At 42.7% G+C, this 13,468-nt stretch overlaps 1 protein-coding gene across 1 annotated transcript in view; it reads left to right on the top strand.

The window, feature by feature from the left end:
* The window catches only part of grm8a (glutamate receptor, metabotropic 8a), a gene marked incomplete at its 3' end in the record, with an annotated part of 340,950 nt that extends 328,314 nt beyond the window's left edge, over positions 1-12,636 (top strand). Inside the window, exons 11-13 of the mRNA XM_084049615.1 lie at positions 3,614-3,754; positions 5,113-5,215; positions 12,587-12,636. Of these exons, the coding sequence (XP_083905741.1) occupies positions 3,614-3,754; positions 5,113-5,215; positions 12,587-12,636 (294 nt within the window). The remainder of the gene's footprint in view (positions 1-3,613; positions 3,755-5,112; positions 5,216-12,586) is intronic.
* Positions 12,637-13,468: the final 832 nt, after the last annotated feature.

A 13,468-nucleotide genomic window follows, 5' to 3' on the forward strand; every position in this document is an offset into this window, starting at 1 on the left:
GGGTAGCTGAAAACAGATCCTCCTTTAACAATGGCATACTTAAGTCGTTCACATCTTCGTTCAACTACGATCGTCACTCTTAACAACTCTCTCCCCCACACTGTCTGTCTCACCACCTGTGCTCAATCAATGCCGTTACACACTTGGTATGGAATTTTGTTTTAACATACTACTACTGTACCTTTCAATAGGCATTTCGTTACACACTTGGTATGGAATTTTCTTTTGACATACTACTACTGCACCTTTCAAAATGCATTTCAGAGATGAAGGAAATTGCGGAGCAGTCCCGTAAATGTATATTTTTGTGGGACAATTGTCTCTCAATTTCCCCTGTCAAACCCTCGAAGTGGAAATTCCGTTTTCAGCTTTGCTGAAAAACAGATTGTTCGCTGCAACCAGGGGTTACAGCTAACAGCTAAACCTGGCGAACATGTTACTTACTATATGATTACCATACCCACCAGAAGGAAGTGGGCTTTAAGGAAGGCATTAAAGAATAATTGGGACAAATTGGGGTGAAATGCTCCACAGACTGTGCAGTATAGAAAACAAAACAAGATGTAAAAAACATGGTATAATAAAATGTACATTTTTAACCGTAGCCACTATAAAGCAGCAGTAGTGCAAAGTAAGTGTGCCGGCGATTTGAGCAAAAAGAACAGCAACATGTGTGCTCTGTTGTGAGCAAAAGAGTATTTACAGAAATGAAGACATTTGGCCTGGCAGTTTCGGTCATTGTTCAGTGCCCTGAGGGAAAAACAACTATTTCTGTGTCTCTCTGTAGTGAGTCTTAAGTCAGAGTTATACTCATATGACGCGCACCAGAAATCAGGCGTTTGGACCATTGCCCAAGCCAGTGGTTTTCAACCTTTTTCATGCCAAGGACCCCTAAATTGATATACATTTGGCCGCGGACCCCAATCTGAAAATGTTTTGTGCCAGGGACCCCTAGAAGCAAAGATTTGAGTTAAAAATGTTCACTTTAAAAAATATATATATATTCAAAGATATGCACACATTTTCAAGATTTTTCAAAAATTGCAGATCTACAAGCTTATAGCGCGGCACTCGGTGCCACGCAATGAGCTTGTATATCTGCTATTTTTGAATAGCCAAAGCTAAGTGGGTAAAATGATTGTGACGCTGTGTTAACTCATTTCGCTGGGGACCCCCTAGTACCCCCCCCCAAGGACCACTGGTGGTCCCCGGACCACTGGTTGAGAAGCACTGGCCTAAGCTCTCTCTGTGTCTCCCTGTAGTGATAGTCTTATGTCTGAGTTATACTCGGATGACCCGCACCAGAAACAGCCGACCTACAAGCTCGCAACGCAACCGGTACCACCGGCACGCAACCAAGTATAAATCAGACATATTTGTTCCGGGCTCTAGCCTGAGGGGGAAAAGCTCTCTCTGTGTCTCTCTGTTGGCGAGTCCATACAGCGTGCAGAGGGAAAAACAGTGGAGCCCAGCCAGTCTGTCGCGGCCCGTCGAAATAACATTTAAATCCTCTGTCCACTGACAGTAATTAGCCCATAATGTAGAAGCATTTGGCATAAATCGGGGCCTCTCTGTTTAACACCACGCGGAAACATGGAGCACTTTGTCAGGGCTGTCGATACCCAGGGTCATGGACACGACATTTAAATAAAGAGGAACCTGGCTCGGAGAAAAAACATTACAGGGGACTATTATGGGCCGACACTGACAAGCCAATCAGTAGCCTAGCGTTGTCATGTCTGGTCCGTCTCTGCAGGCAGACTCTGGCAGGTCCAGTGTAAGTGGGCAGTTAATGGTCCAGCCTTCCTCTCCTGTCTGACAGCCCTCCTCTGTTCCTTGTCAGGCCATACAGTAGTCTTCATCACTGCCTCAACCTGGGTTGACAGTGTACGGTTTGGTCAGGGTATACTCTGTCTCTCTCTGTCTCTCTCTCTCTCTCTCTCTCTCTCTCTCTCTCTCTCTCTTGATTGCTTTCACTCTTGCTCGATCACTCGTCATCCCTCTACTGTGCCTCTCCCTACCTCTCTGTCAGTGGTGGAAAGTATTTCCAATTTGCAATACTTTTACTTCTACTCCACTACTGTACATCTCACTGAGGCAAATATTGTACTTTTACTCCACTACAATTATTTGAAAACTTGAGTTACTTGTTACTTTGCAGATATAAATTACTATATTAACCACTTTAGCCCTATTTTATACATGGGCTATTTGAAAATAGCCAATCTACAAGCTGTGAGCTTGTAGATCTACTATTTTCAAACATTAGTACTTTTACTTTTGGTGCTTTAATATATAATAAAACTATAATATTTAGTATATTTCGATGCCAATACTTTTGCACTTTACTCAAGTAACATTTTGAACACAGGCCTTTTTTTTTAAACTTGTAACAGAGTATTTTTTATATTACGGTATTGCTACTTTTATTTAAGTAAAATATCCGAGTACTTCTTCCACTTCTTCCACTTCTCTCGTTCTTTATTTTAATTGCCCACACTCCCCTCTCTCTGTCATTCTCTGACTCTCACAGACAACCCCCCCCCCCCCGCCCCCACCTTCACTTTGAAAGACAGACTGAGAGGTAGCCTTCACTCTTCCTTTCAGTCTACTTCTACTTCTTCTCTCGCCTCGGTGTCCGGTATTCTGACAGTCACACGTCTGAATGCTAAATTAGCACCGGTTTGGTGCTGGCTCTCTCTCTCACTGTCTGTACAGTATACGTGTACAGACAGTGTCTGTACAAATAATGCTTAGACGGCTGTTTCCCAAACAACCGGGCCGGGACCAATGATTGGGTTGCGAGTAAATATCCTACATTAAAAGATAAATTACAAAATATTTCTAAAGGTTAAAACAAAGTTTTTTCATTATAACAATTCCATCATTTTTCAAAAGTGTTTCATAAATAAAATAAAAGTATTACCATAAATAAATACAAATAAAAACACTTTTAAGAAGTAGTGAAAATAGCAGGACTGCAAGCTGGCAACGCGGCACAAAGCGACGCGTTGTGAGCTTGTAGATTTGCTATTTTCACTAGTTTGGGTAACGGGCATTTGTCAAATTGCTCTAGACTACAGCTAACTCTTAGCCTGACACTCAGCCTGAATTTTCATTTCATTTCACTCCATTATTCAGTCTGAAAGCCCTCTCAGAGCAGCCGTTTTCTGAGATGGGGGCGTGGCCAAAGTTGGACTCTTTGGCTATTGGTTCATACTGGATTACCCCGATCCAGATTCGTCGTACAGATTTTGAACCGAGAAAAGCCCGCCTTCGACAGCGTCACCAGACCCTGAATGTGAGGCTAGCGATTCAGGGGGTGGAGCCAGGCTAGCTAACTCTCTCTCTCTCTCTCTCTCTCTCTCGCTCTCTCTCTCTCTCTCTGTCTCTCTCTCTCTCTCTCTCTCTCTTTAAGGAAAAATACATTATATGAATGTGGTTTTAATTTAATGGTGCAGTGTTTTAATGGTGCGGTCTGATGTCTGTTCGAGTGTAAAGGAAGGCTAATAAAGGCTTAAAGGTCTCTCTCTCTCTCTCTCTCTCTCTCTCTCTCTCTCTCTCTCTCTCTCTCTCTCTCTCTCTCTCCCTCTCCCCCTCCCTCCCCCGCTAGATGTACATCCAGACCACCACTCTGACCATCTCTCTGAGTCTGTCGGCCTCTGTGTCTCTGGGGATGCTCTACATGCCTAAAGTCTACGTCATCCTCCTCCACCCGGAGCAGAACGTTCCCAAGCGCAAACGCAGCTTCAAGGTATAGCCATGCAACTGTTTTGAATGTCTTTTTTTAATGTTGAAAACTGTTTTTTTTTTTCGTATCCTCGAGGTTTAGGGAGGACGGGGAGGCTGAAGGCAGAGAGGGTGTGTGTGTGGGCAACCCGATCTCACACAACACGGCGAAATACCACAGATTGACATTCCATACATAGACCACTAGAACGCCCGAAAAGTCGTGCATATAGGAGCTGGGAATCCCCTCCATTGACTTTTTGGACCATGTCGGACAGGGTTGCCAGATCTGCTTATTATAATTTCTCCACAAGATTGTATTTGAAAATAGCCGATCTACAAGCTCACAACGCGTCGCGTTGTGAGCTTGTAGATCTGCTATTTTCAAATAGCTGATGTATTATGTTAAAGTGCACATGTGGCCCATAGTCGCTTCTTTTGGGATGGTTTTCCTAGACCTGGTTGCTTGTTTCTCTCACAGAATCTGGCAACACTGATGTCGGAGGCACGCAGTCTCAAGCGAACTGGAGCCACGTGAGGCACCGCCGAGCAAGCTAAAGCGAGCGGGTTGCCGTGCCCAACGTTGCGACGTTCGCTTGAGCCGACTCAGCGCCGTCCGAGTTATATACCGATAGGTACAGAATGGTAAATCATGTTGTGGGGACTGCTCTGCTTCCGGGTTTCAACCATAGACTGTATAAATGAGATGGACAAAGCCACTCCGCTGCTTTCTACAGACCGAAAATGAAGCCGATTGTTCAAGACTGTAGGTCCGCCATCTTTCAATATCGCATCATATCGCGTCATATCCTGCAGAATGAGACCAGACCATTATTGGTTGGGTAGCTTGTCAATCAAGAGCGGGGGCGGGGAATGAATGCTATTGGTTGTGTAGCTTGTCAATCAAATCATCCCGCCCCTCCTAGAGAATAGCCTACTTTATCGTCAATTTTAAAATAAATGGGACCATAATTTAGCAAAACGCATATCCTGATGATTGAAAGGAGACTTTAAACTAGCGACTGGAAGCATGTAGAATTTATGACAATTTTTATTGCAGTAAGAAAATCTAGTCTAAAGTTTGTCAAAAAACCCATTCACTTGCTTTAAAATAAATTCTTTCTGACACCGCAGGTCGGCGCAGGGTAAAACAGCGCCACTCTGGCCATTCATAAGCTTCCGTGTTGGCCTCATCGTAAATATCCAAGCCTTGGCCCTTGGTTGCAACCCATGTTATTTCACCGTGGGATTCGCGGCTCCTATGCACAGCTTTTCTGGTTTTAGTCGTCTATTTCAGAATTGTCAATCCGTGCTATTTCACCGTGTTCAGTGAGATCAGGCTGGTGTGGGGGTGAAATGTGACGTGTGTGTTTTGTCGCGAAGGCCATAGTGACAGCAGCCACCATGTCTGGTAAACTGCAGAAAGGAGGCGACCGGCCCAACGGAGAGGTGAAGACAGAACTGTGTGAAAGCATGGAGACCAACAGTGAGTAAGAGAACACTCCGATTTTTTCTAAGTACACATATAAAGTACTGCATAGTGTAACATAAATATATAAATGCATACACACACACACACACACACACTGTCAAATCCTGATGTTAATTTAAACGATGTGAAGCCTGCGGAGCTAGTTCAGGCAGACAACTCAAAGGAGTGCCAATTCCTGATCAGCTGATCAGTCACACGCTCACTCCATCTGATTGGGGCAGGTTAAACCGTTCAAACCGGGAACGCATCCTTGTAACCTCTTTAACCAATATGTTATACTTTGGCTATTCAAAAATAGCAGATCTACAAGCTCATTGCGCGGCACCGAGTGCCGCGCAATGAGCTCGTAGATCTGCTATTTTTGAAAAATCGTGAATATTTGTGCAAATCTTTGAATATATATATATTCTTTTTAAAAGCGAACTGTTTTAACTCCAATCTTTGCTTCTGGGGGTCCCTGGAACAAAATATTTTGAGATGGGGGGTCCGTGGCCAAATACATATAATTTTGGGGGCCCTTGACATGAAAAAGTTTGAGTACCACTGAAGTTATACCAACATAGGTTTTTTCAAAAAACTGTTAGGATTTAGGAGACATTAGAATCCCCAGAAGCAAAGATTTGTGTTACAAATGTTTGCGTTAAAAAATATATATATTCAAAGATTTGTACACATTTTCATGATTTTTGAAAAGAAATGCTGATCTACAAGCTCATAGCAGGGCACTCGGTGCCACGCTATGAGCTTATAGATCTGCTATTTTTGAATAGCCCAAAGAAATCTAAACATGACACAGATGCGTTCCCGGTCTTAATGGATTAAATCTCCCTGCTCACAGCTCATTCTTAGCACCACCCACCACCACCCCAGCATCCACCTGTGGGCTCTGTTTCTATGATTCCCTTATTATGGGGGTCTATTAGCCTGGTAAACCCTCCCTCCGGAAATCTCATTTCCATTTGATTTCAGGAGTGAGTCTGGCCTGAAGGCTTCTCTGGGCGTTTCTAGCCCGTACACCAAATGGACGAGCCTATCAGCGTCGTCGCTCATTGTTCTGTGATTGACAGCTTACGTTGGCCAATCAGGTGGCGAGTTCGAGTGAGCCCGAGTGCAGCCTGAGTGCAGCCGACAAAAGACGAACGGCAGCCATTGTTGTTGTGCGTTGTCTTCACTTCTTACTTTCGGTTTTAAAACGCTCTCAAACGTCTTTTTTGAGGCACGGAATTTACTTATAAGATATCGTTTGGATAGAATTTAGTTGTTTAACTTCATATATGAGGTAAATTAATCATGACAGAGCCTATTTAAAAATAAAAATTCAGAGAACCGGCAGGGGCGGGCAGTGACACGCATGTATCCGAATAAGGCAACCTATTTTGGGCATGGCCATCTCAAAAGTCCCGTTGCGTCACATTAGTCTGGAGGTGGTAAAAATGCACTGCAATTGGCTGAAGGGGAACAACGATCATTGGCTGAAGGGGTTGTCAGTCAACGGTATTACTCCCGCCCAACTCCAGCCCACAGCCAATATTACAGAATGGGCGATCATGCCAGAAATCCTGAAATCAAATGGAAATGAGATTTCCGGAGGGAGGGTTTACCAGACTAGGGGTCTATGTCATTCCAGTCCCTGTAAAAGCTAGTTGGCAAATCATTTATTATAATTCATGCTCACAGGGAATGAATGAAATGAGATAGAGCCGTGACGCCAAATATGCTTATACATATTTATGCTTAATACATTTATGCTCAATAAATATATTCATTCAATCCAAGAGTTGTGTGACTGAACTCTTGAGGTTTTAAAGATGCTGACAATGAAGGAACTCCGAAGGCGGATGCAGACTGGGCCCGATTGATTCTTCCGTATCCGAGTACACTTAATTCAACTGTAATGGTACTTAGGTGCCTCAGGGCGGCGCTGTGGACTATGGGGCTTTGGGAAATAGAGATGTCATGTGACAGAAGAAGAGTCACAGAGTTTAGAGTGAATAATAAAGTTTGACTGTGTTCCTGACGTTGTCTTCAGGTTTAATAATAACAGAACAACAATACACAACCAAAGCAGTTACGCTTTAGTTTTACATTTTGAGGACTTCTTAAAATGCATCATTAACTTAATGGCCAGCAAGTAATTAATTTGTTAAATGTACCAATAAGTGGGTGACCTCGCCCCATCATCACCTGAAAAACCCATTTACCTAAATCCAACATGCTAATGATATACAAACAACTGCAAACTTTCTATTCCAAACCTTTTCAAGAGAAGTTTGGTGAAAGAAGCAATTTGCTGTGAGTTATTTTCATGTTAATGAGGACATGAGTTTAAATACAGATGGAGAATAAATTGATTTCTCTGCAAATGTTTTATGCATGGCAAAACAGCCACTACACTGGTTTGTTTATGAGAGGGAGCGAGAGTTGGTTTATTGTACAGGTTTGAAAAGACCTATTCTGAACAAGAAAACCAACTTGCAGTTTTGTCCGTGTCACCAATTGGTACGACCGTGTGTGTGTGTGTGTGTGTGTGTGTGTGTGTGTGTGTGTGTGTGTGTGTGTGTGTGTGTGTGTGTGTGTGTGTGTGTGTGTGTGTATGCGTGTGCGTGCGCGCGCGTGTGTGTTGTATCTTTCAATTCAATTCCATTTTATTGTAGTGCCAAATCACAACAAGTTGTCTCAGGACACTTTGCGTATAGAGCCGAGACTCAACATTGTCCCACCCTGCAGACCCCAAAGGGATTATTTTGCGACAGTGGCAATGAAAGAAACGTCTGACAGACCCATGACTCTAGGTTGGGCGGCCATCGGACTTGACCGTGTCGGGTGGGGGGGAGACAGAGAGGGAGATATAAGCATAGGCTATACGAGTAGTAGCAATAACAATAGTAAATATAATAGTGAAAGATAGTATATTATGGTATATAATATAGTATAATAATAATGTTAGATATATCAGGGATATTAAACTAGATTAGGCAGTGGGGCCACAGTTGTAAAATTACTTGAAGCCGGGGGCCACATGACCTTTTTTTTAAGAAATAAAAACAAATCATGTTTGACCGTTTGACTGGAAAACGTTAAAGGACCACTTCACCCATTCAATCATTTCATTTCATTTGAATTTAGTTTTATATATATGTGAGAATAATGGCTTAGCATGATAACTTTCCAGGAAGAAAAAGATTGCAGTTTCTATTAACTTGGATTCCCCATCAATGACAGGCGCGTTTCTGAACTGTTCACAGCCCTCCTCTGAGAGTGAGGAAAAGAAATTACCATATTATAATGACCATTAGTGAGGACCAATTATATGAAGATAGGTTGAAAATGGGTGAACTGGTCCTTTAACCCATTTAGACCTGAGGCCGATTCTAAAACCGCCTTCTAAATCCTGACTTTTCAAGTTTTCAGGAAAAACTACAAATATTAATTCCAGAATTACAAAACATGTATGTTGCTATTATACTGTACATAGAAGCAACCGGTTGGTTAAACGGTTAATGTATGGTGTTATTTGTTATTTTATTCATTTTGTGGTGCGAAGAAACTTCCCCCCCAAAGTGACGACAGGAGGTAGCTATGCAACCGCTATGTTACAAAGCTGCAACTGCTCCATGACTGCTGCCCAATTCTGCCTTACAAGTTATACATGGAGAAATAAACAATTATTTGTAAAGTACTTGAAAGCCACACTAACAAAGAACATATGTCTGGCTTTTCATAGTGCAAAGAAACAAAACAGCCAGAAATGGCTTCTCAGAATGGTTTCTCTCCTCGCTTTATAGTTAACTGATTTTTAACTTTTTTAAATGTTAAATAAAGCAATACAACACTGGATAATTTGTCCCCGTACCATTCTTACAGGTGAATGATCTCTCACAGGGACGTGCACAGATAGACTCTAGGTGGTGCTAGAGCACCTGCACTTTGCCCTCTTGACCAGAAGTGCCCTTTTGAAAAAAGGGCATAGCAGGGTTCTTCAACAGGGGGTCCGGGACCCCTAGGGGGTCCTCAGAGTTACTACAGGGGTTCTGCCAAATCTTTATGTGATATGATTTTTCTTTTTACCATAAACACTCGAAACCTAGCATCCCTTTTCTGAGGAGAACTTTAGCCAAAAATAGCAGATCTACAAGTTCACAACGCCTCGCGCTGCGAGGCGTTGTGGGCTTGTAGATCGGCTATTTTTGGCAAAGAGGTAGCCTATAGGTGTAGAGGGAAAAAAGAGCAGACCAAGTAAACAAAAAAAAGTATAATTTACTTGAGCACCTGCCCCTCAAAATGTCTGTGCACGCCACTGATCTCTCATACTGTATACCAGTGTGGCTAGCTTACATGTCCAAATATAGCTTGTGGCTAGATTCACTACTTTCAGAATAGCTTTCAAGTATTTCAGCTACTTTTTTCACCATGTAACTGGGTTGCTATGACAAAAGTTACATTGCTACATTTTCAGTGACACATCACCATCAAAGAGCACAACACGAGTTGAGTGCAGTTCGTCCATTACATGCCATTTCCCTCCATTTCCCTCCATTTTTAGCTTCTGAGTTTTGAGTGGTTTTGGTCAATCACACATAAGAAAGAATTCTCCATCCCATCCATTAGTTTTTACACCGTCATGTGTCTTACCCAATCACTCAATGTCATGATGCACTATTTCCCAACTAATGGGTTCATTAAACACATCAGAAGAGCCTGCCTCTGCCCTTATCAGCCAGGTACTCAAATATAAACGAAAAACGAAAACCTTTCATTCATACAAACAAACAAACAAACAAACAAACAAACATAAAAACGCTTCAGAACCATGTCAGCCTGCCCTCACTACTCTTCTCACAAAGACGCTTCCGTGTCAGGGACCCGAACACAGTGAAATGCCAAATTCAAAATCCAGGCTTGTGCACTAAAAAGGTCCGGCTCAAAAATTATCCTCTGAAACATCAAAATGCGTACATGCAATATGAAGCAGTACGTCACCATGTCCATTATGGTCCTATAGTATAGCACATACTGTAACAATGGACATAATGTTAGCACCAAATACTGGACAGCAGGCAACATGTTGATGTGAGTGCCTTAATTAACCATTAACGTGTTTTGATTAACGGTTATGAAAAGCATAAAACATTTTCATCCTGTACAGCCAACCATCCAATATATATTTTCGGAATATGTAATGTGTTCCAGTTGGAATGTGTTACAGGGCCACAAGAACACTCCACAGGGGCCGAATTTGGCCCGCGGGCCTCCAGTTGAATATCACTGTAGTATATAATGGTATAATATAAGAATGTTAAGATATATATAATGGTATCATATATAGTAGTAGTCTTTTTGTCACTGTATATTTGCACATACGCAAAATGTGTTGCCGCTCGCCAAGTCGAGTCTTTGCATTGACTTTTTATGTAATCGCGCCACTCAAACCCATATTTTTTATTTTCCAGAGGGTTCAGAGTTACAGACCCAAAAGAGTCCATTTGAACCCCTGGTGGTCCCCAGACCTGATGCTGAGAAACAGCGTGTGTGCAGTGGCGTGCACAGGCATTTTGAGGGGCAGGTGCTCAAGTAAATTATACTTTTTTTTGTTGCTTGGTCTTCTCTTTTTTCCCTCTACACCTATACCTCTTTGCCAAAAATAGCCGATCTACAAGCCCACAACGCCTCGCAGCGCGAGGCGTTGCGGGCTTGTAGATCGGCTATTTTTGGCTAAAGTTCTCATCAGAAAAGGGATGCTAGGTTTCGAGTGGTTATGGTAAAAAGAAAAATCATATCACACAAAGGTTTGGCGGACCCCCTGTAGTAACTCTGAGGAACCCCTAGGGGTCCCGGACCCCCTGTTGAAGACCCCTGCTGTAAACTGAAAAAAGGGCACTTCTGGTCAAGAGGGCAAAGGGCAGGTGCTCTAGCACCACCTAGAGTCTATCTGTGCACGTCCCTGGTAGTGTGTGTGTATGAGTGTTGTGTACAGGTGAGCGTGCCTGGACATCCATGCAGGTGCATAATGGCCGAGGCAGTGGGCTCCAGTCCACCAGACACACCCGTCCTGCCAGTCAGCACTTTGTTGTTTGTGTCAGAGGAGGAACTGGGTCACAGTTCATTTATTTACTCATTAGTGAAAAAGTGCCGAGTCATCGTGGCCCAGTAGTGCACACTGTGGAAAAAGTTTGCAAATTAATACAAGTTCGGCGCTTAGCGCGGACACTTCCTTTATGCAACAATGACAAGCACCCCACCCCCCCCCCCACTCCAACCCCAAAAAACTGAAAAGAAAAAAGAAAACAGGTGGAAAAAGTCAGCGAGTTCTTTAAAACACCACATTTTGCTAAGAGGGGCTGTTTTTCTTTGGAAAATGTCAATACTGAGCCAGGGGGCATTTCTCATAATTGAAAAAAAAAAAGAAGATGAAGGGTGGAAAAAACTGTTTCATGCTGCATCACTCCAATTCTGTTTTTCAAATTATTGACTTTTCTCTTCCTTTTTTTTCAATCAGGAATCATTTTTCTATCATTTTGCCTACTTCTCTTGTGGCAGGGTAATAGACAGTGAAAATATGAACGGACACGACTACAATACATTACATGAGGAGGATAACGGCAGTACGGATCTAAAGCCTGATTTATGTTTGCAAAAACATACATGATCTACAAGCTCCTAGATTGGCTATTTTTGGAATATAGTATGGATATCGGGCTACTGTGAGTTGACATTTAGTGCCGCGCTATGAGCTTGTAGATCTGCTATTTTTGAAACATCTTGAAAATGTGTGCATTTCGTTGAATATATATATATATATATATATTTTTTAAAGCAAACTTTTTTTTAACTCAAATCTTTGCTTCTGGGGGTCCCTGGCACAAAACATTTTTGAGATGGCCAAATGTATATCGATTTAGGGGTCCTTGGCATGAATAGGTTGAAAACACTGAGGATGAACACTGAGGATTTGACTGTGTACAGGGCCTCTGTCTGTCTATAGAGACGTCTGCTCTCATACAATATGTCCGTATGTCAGATGTACTGTATGTCAATATGTCTGATCTGTCTCTCTGTCTCTTGAAGGTTTTTGACTGATCGTCTCCCTTTGTCTCTCTCTACTCTCTCTCCCCCTCTCTTTCTCCTTCCCTCTGCTTTATTTCTCTCTCCCATTTTTTCTCACTCTAACATTTTTACCTTCCGTGTCTCTCTCTCTCTCTCTCTGTCTCTCTCTCTCTCTCTCTCTCTCTCTCTCTCTCTCTCTCTCTCTATCTCTCTCTCTCTCTCTCTCTCTCTCTCTATCTCTCTCTCTCTCTCTCTCTCTCTCTCTCTCTCTCTCTCTCTCTCTCTCTCTCTCTCTCGCTATCTCTCTCTCTGTCCATGTAGCTTCATCAACTAAGATGACATACGTCAGTTACAGCAACCACGCCATCTGAGAAGACCTGAGATGACCGAGAGAAGAGGAATGGACGGATGGATAGATGAAGAGAGAGAGAGAGAGAGAGAGAGAGAGGGAAAGGGGGACTGGAGAAGTGAAAGGGGGCGGGTCCACCCCTCCCCTCTCATAGAATAAGCCACGCCCCCATCTCAGCTGATTGCTCATGGGAAGTGATGGACAACTGGCTGGGGGCTCCTCCCACTGACAACCAAGCATGAGACATTTTGTATTGTTCTGCATCAAACCCCCTTTGGCCACAGAGAGAGGCGGGACCACACAGACCAATTAGCCAATCAGTGTGCCTGCTTTTCTTTTTTTTCCTTTTTTTTCTGCCGCTCACAGCTCATTGGTCCAACCATGAACTTCAACATTTTAAACAAAAAAAAAAAAACGAATCATAAAAATGGACGCAAATGAATGTGTGACGTTTCACAGGGAGCCTGCAGTCGACCAGGAAAAAACTGCATCAACATAAATAAATCTGTCGAAAAAAATATAAAAACGTGAAAAAAAATAAAAATAAACTAAACTAAACCATGTAGACGTTCTATTTACAAACAAAGGAGGGCTGAGTTGGGGTGGGGGTGTCTTTATTAAAGAAGATTATATAAAAAAAATAAGAAAAAAGGTTAAGATGAGATTCAAACCTGTTTGTCGTTAACTCTCTACTTGTATTTTTGTGGTCGTGACAACTTTTTTTCATTCTTGTCGCAGCTGTTGTCTGATGGATTGCCCTGTCTGCATCCCGACATGAGTGTGTTTGCTCCCCATGTCTTGGTAACTCTGGGGTCGTAAACCTATCGGGAGTCGTGAACCTGTAACAATGCCAT

Source organism: Gymnoscopelus microlampas, assembly GCF_963454915.1.
Source record: "Gymnoscopelus microlampas genome assembly, chromosome: 23".
NCBI classification, from domain to species: domain Eukaryota; kingdom Metazoa; phylum Chordata; class Actinopteri; order Myctophiformes; family Myctophidae; genus Gymnoscopelus; species Gymnoscopelus microlampas.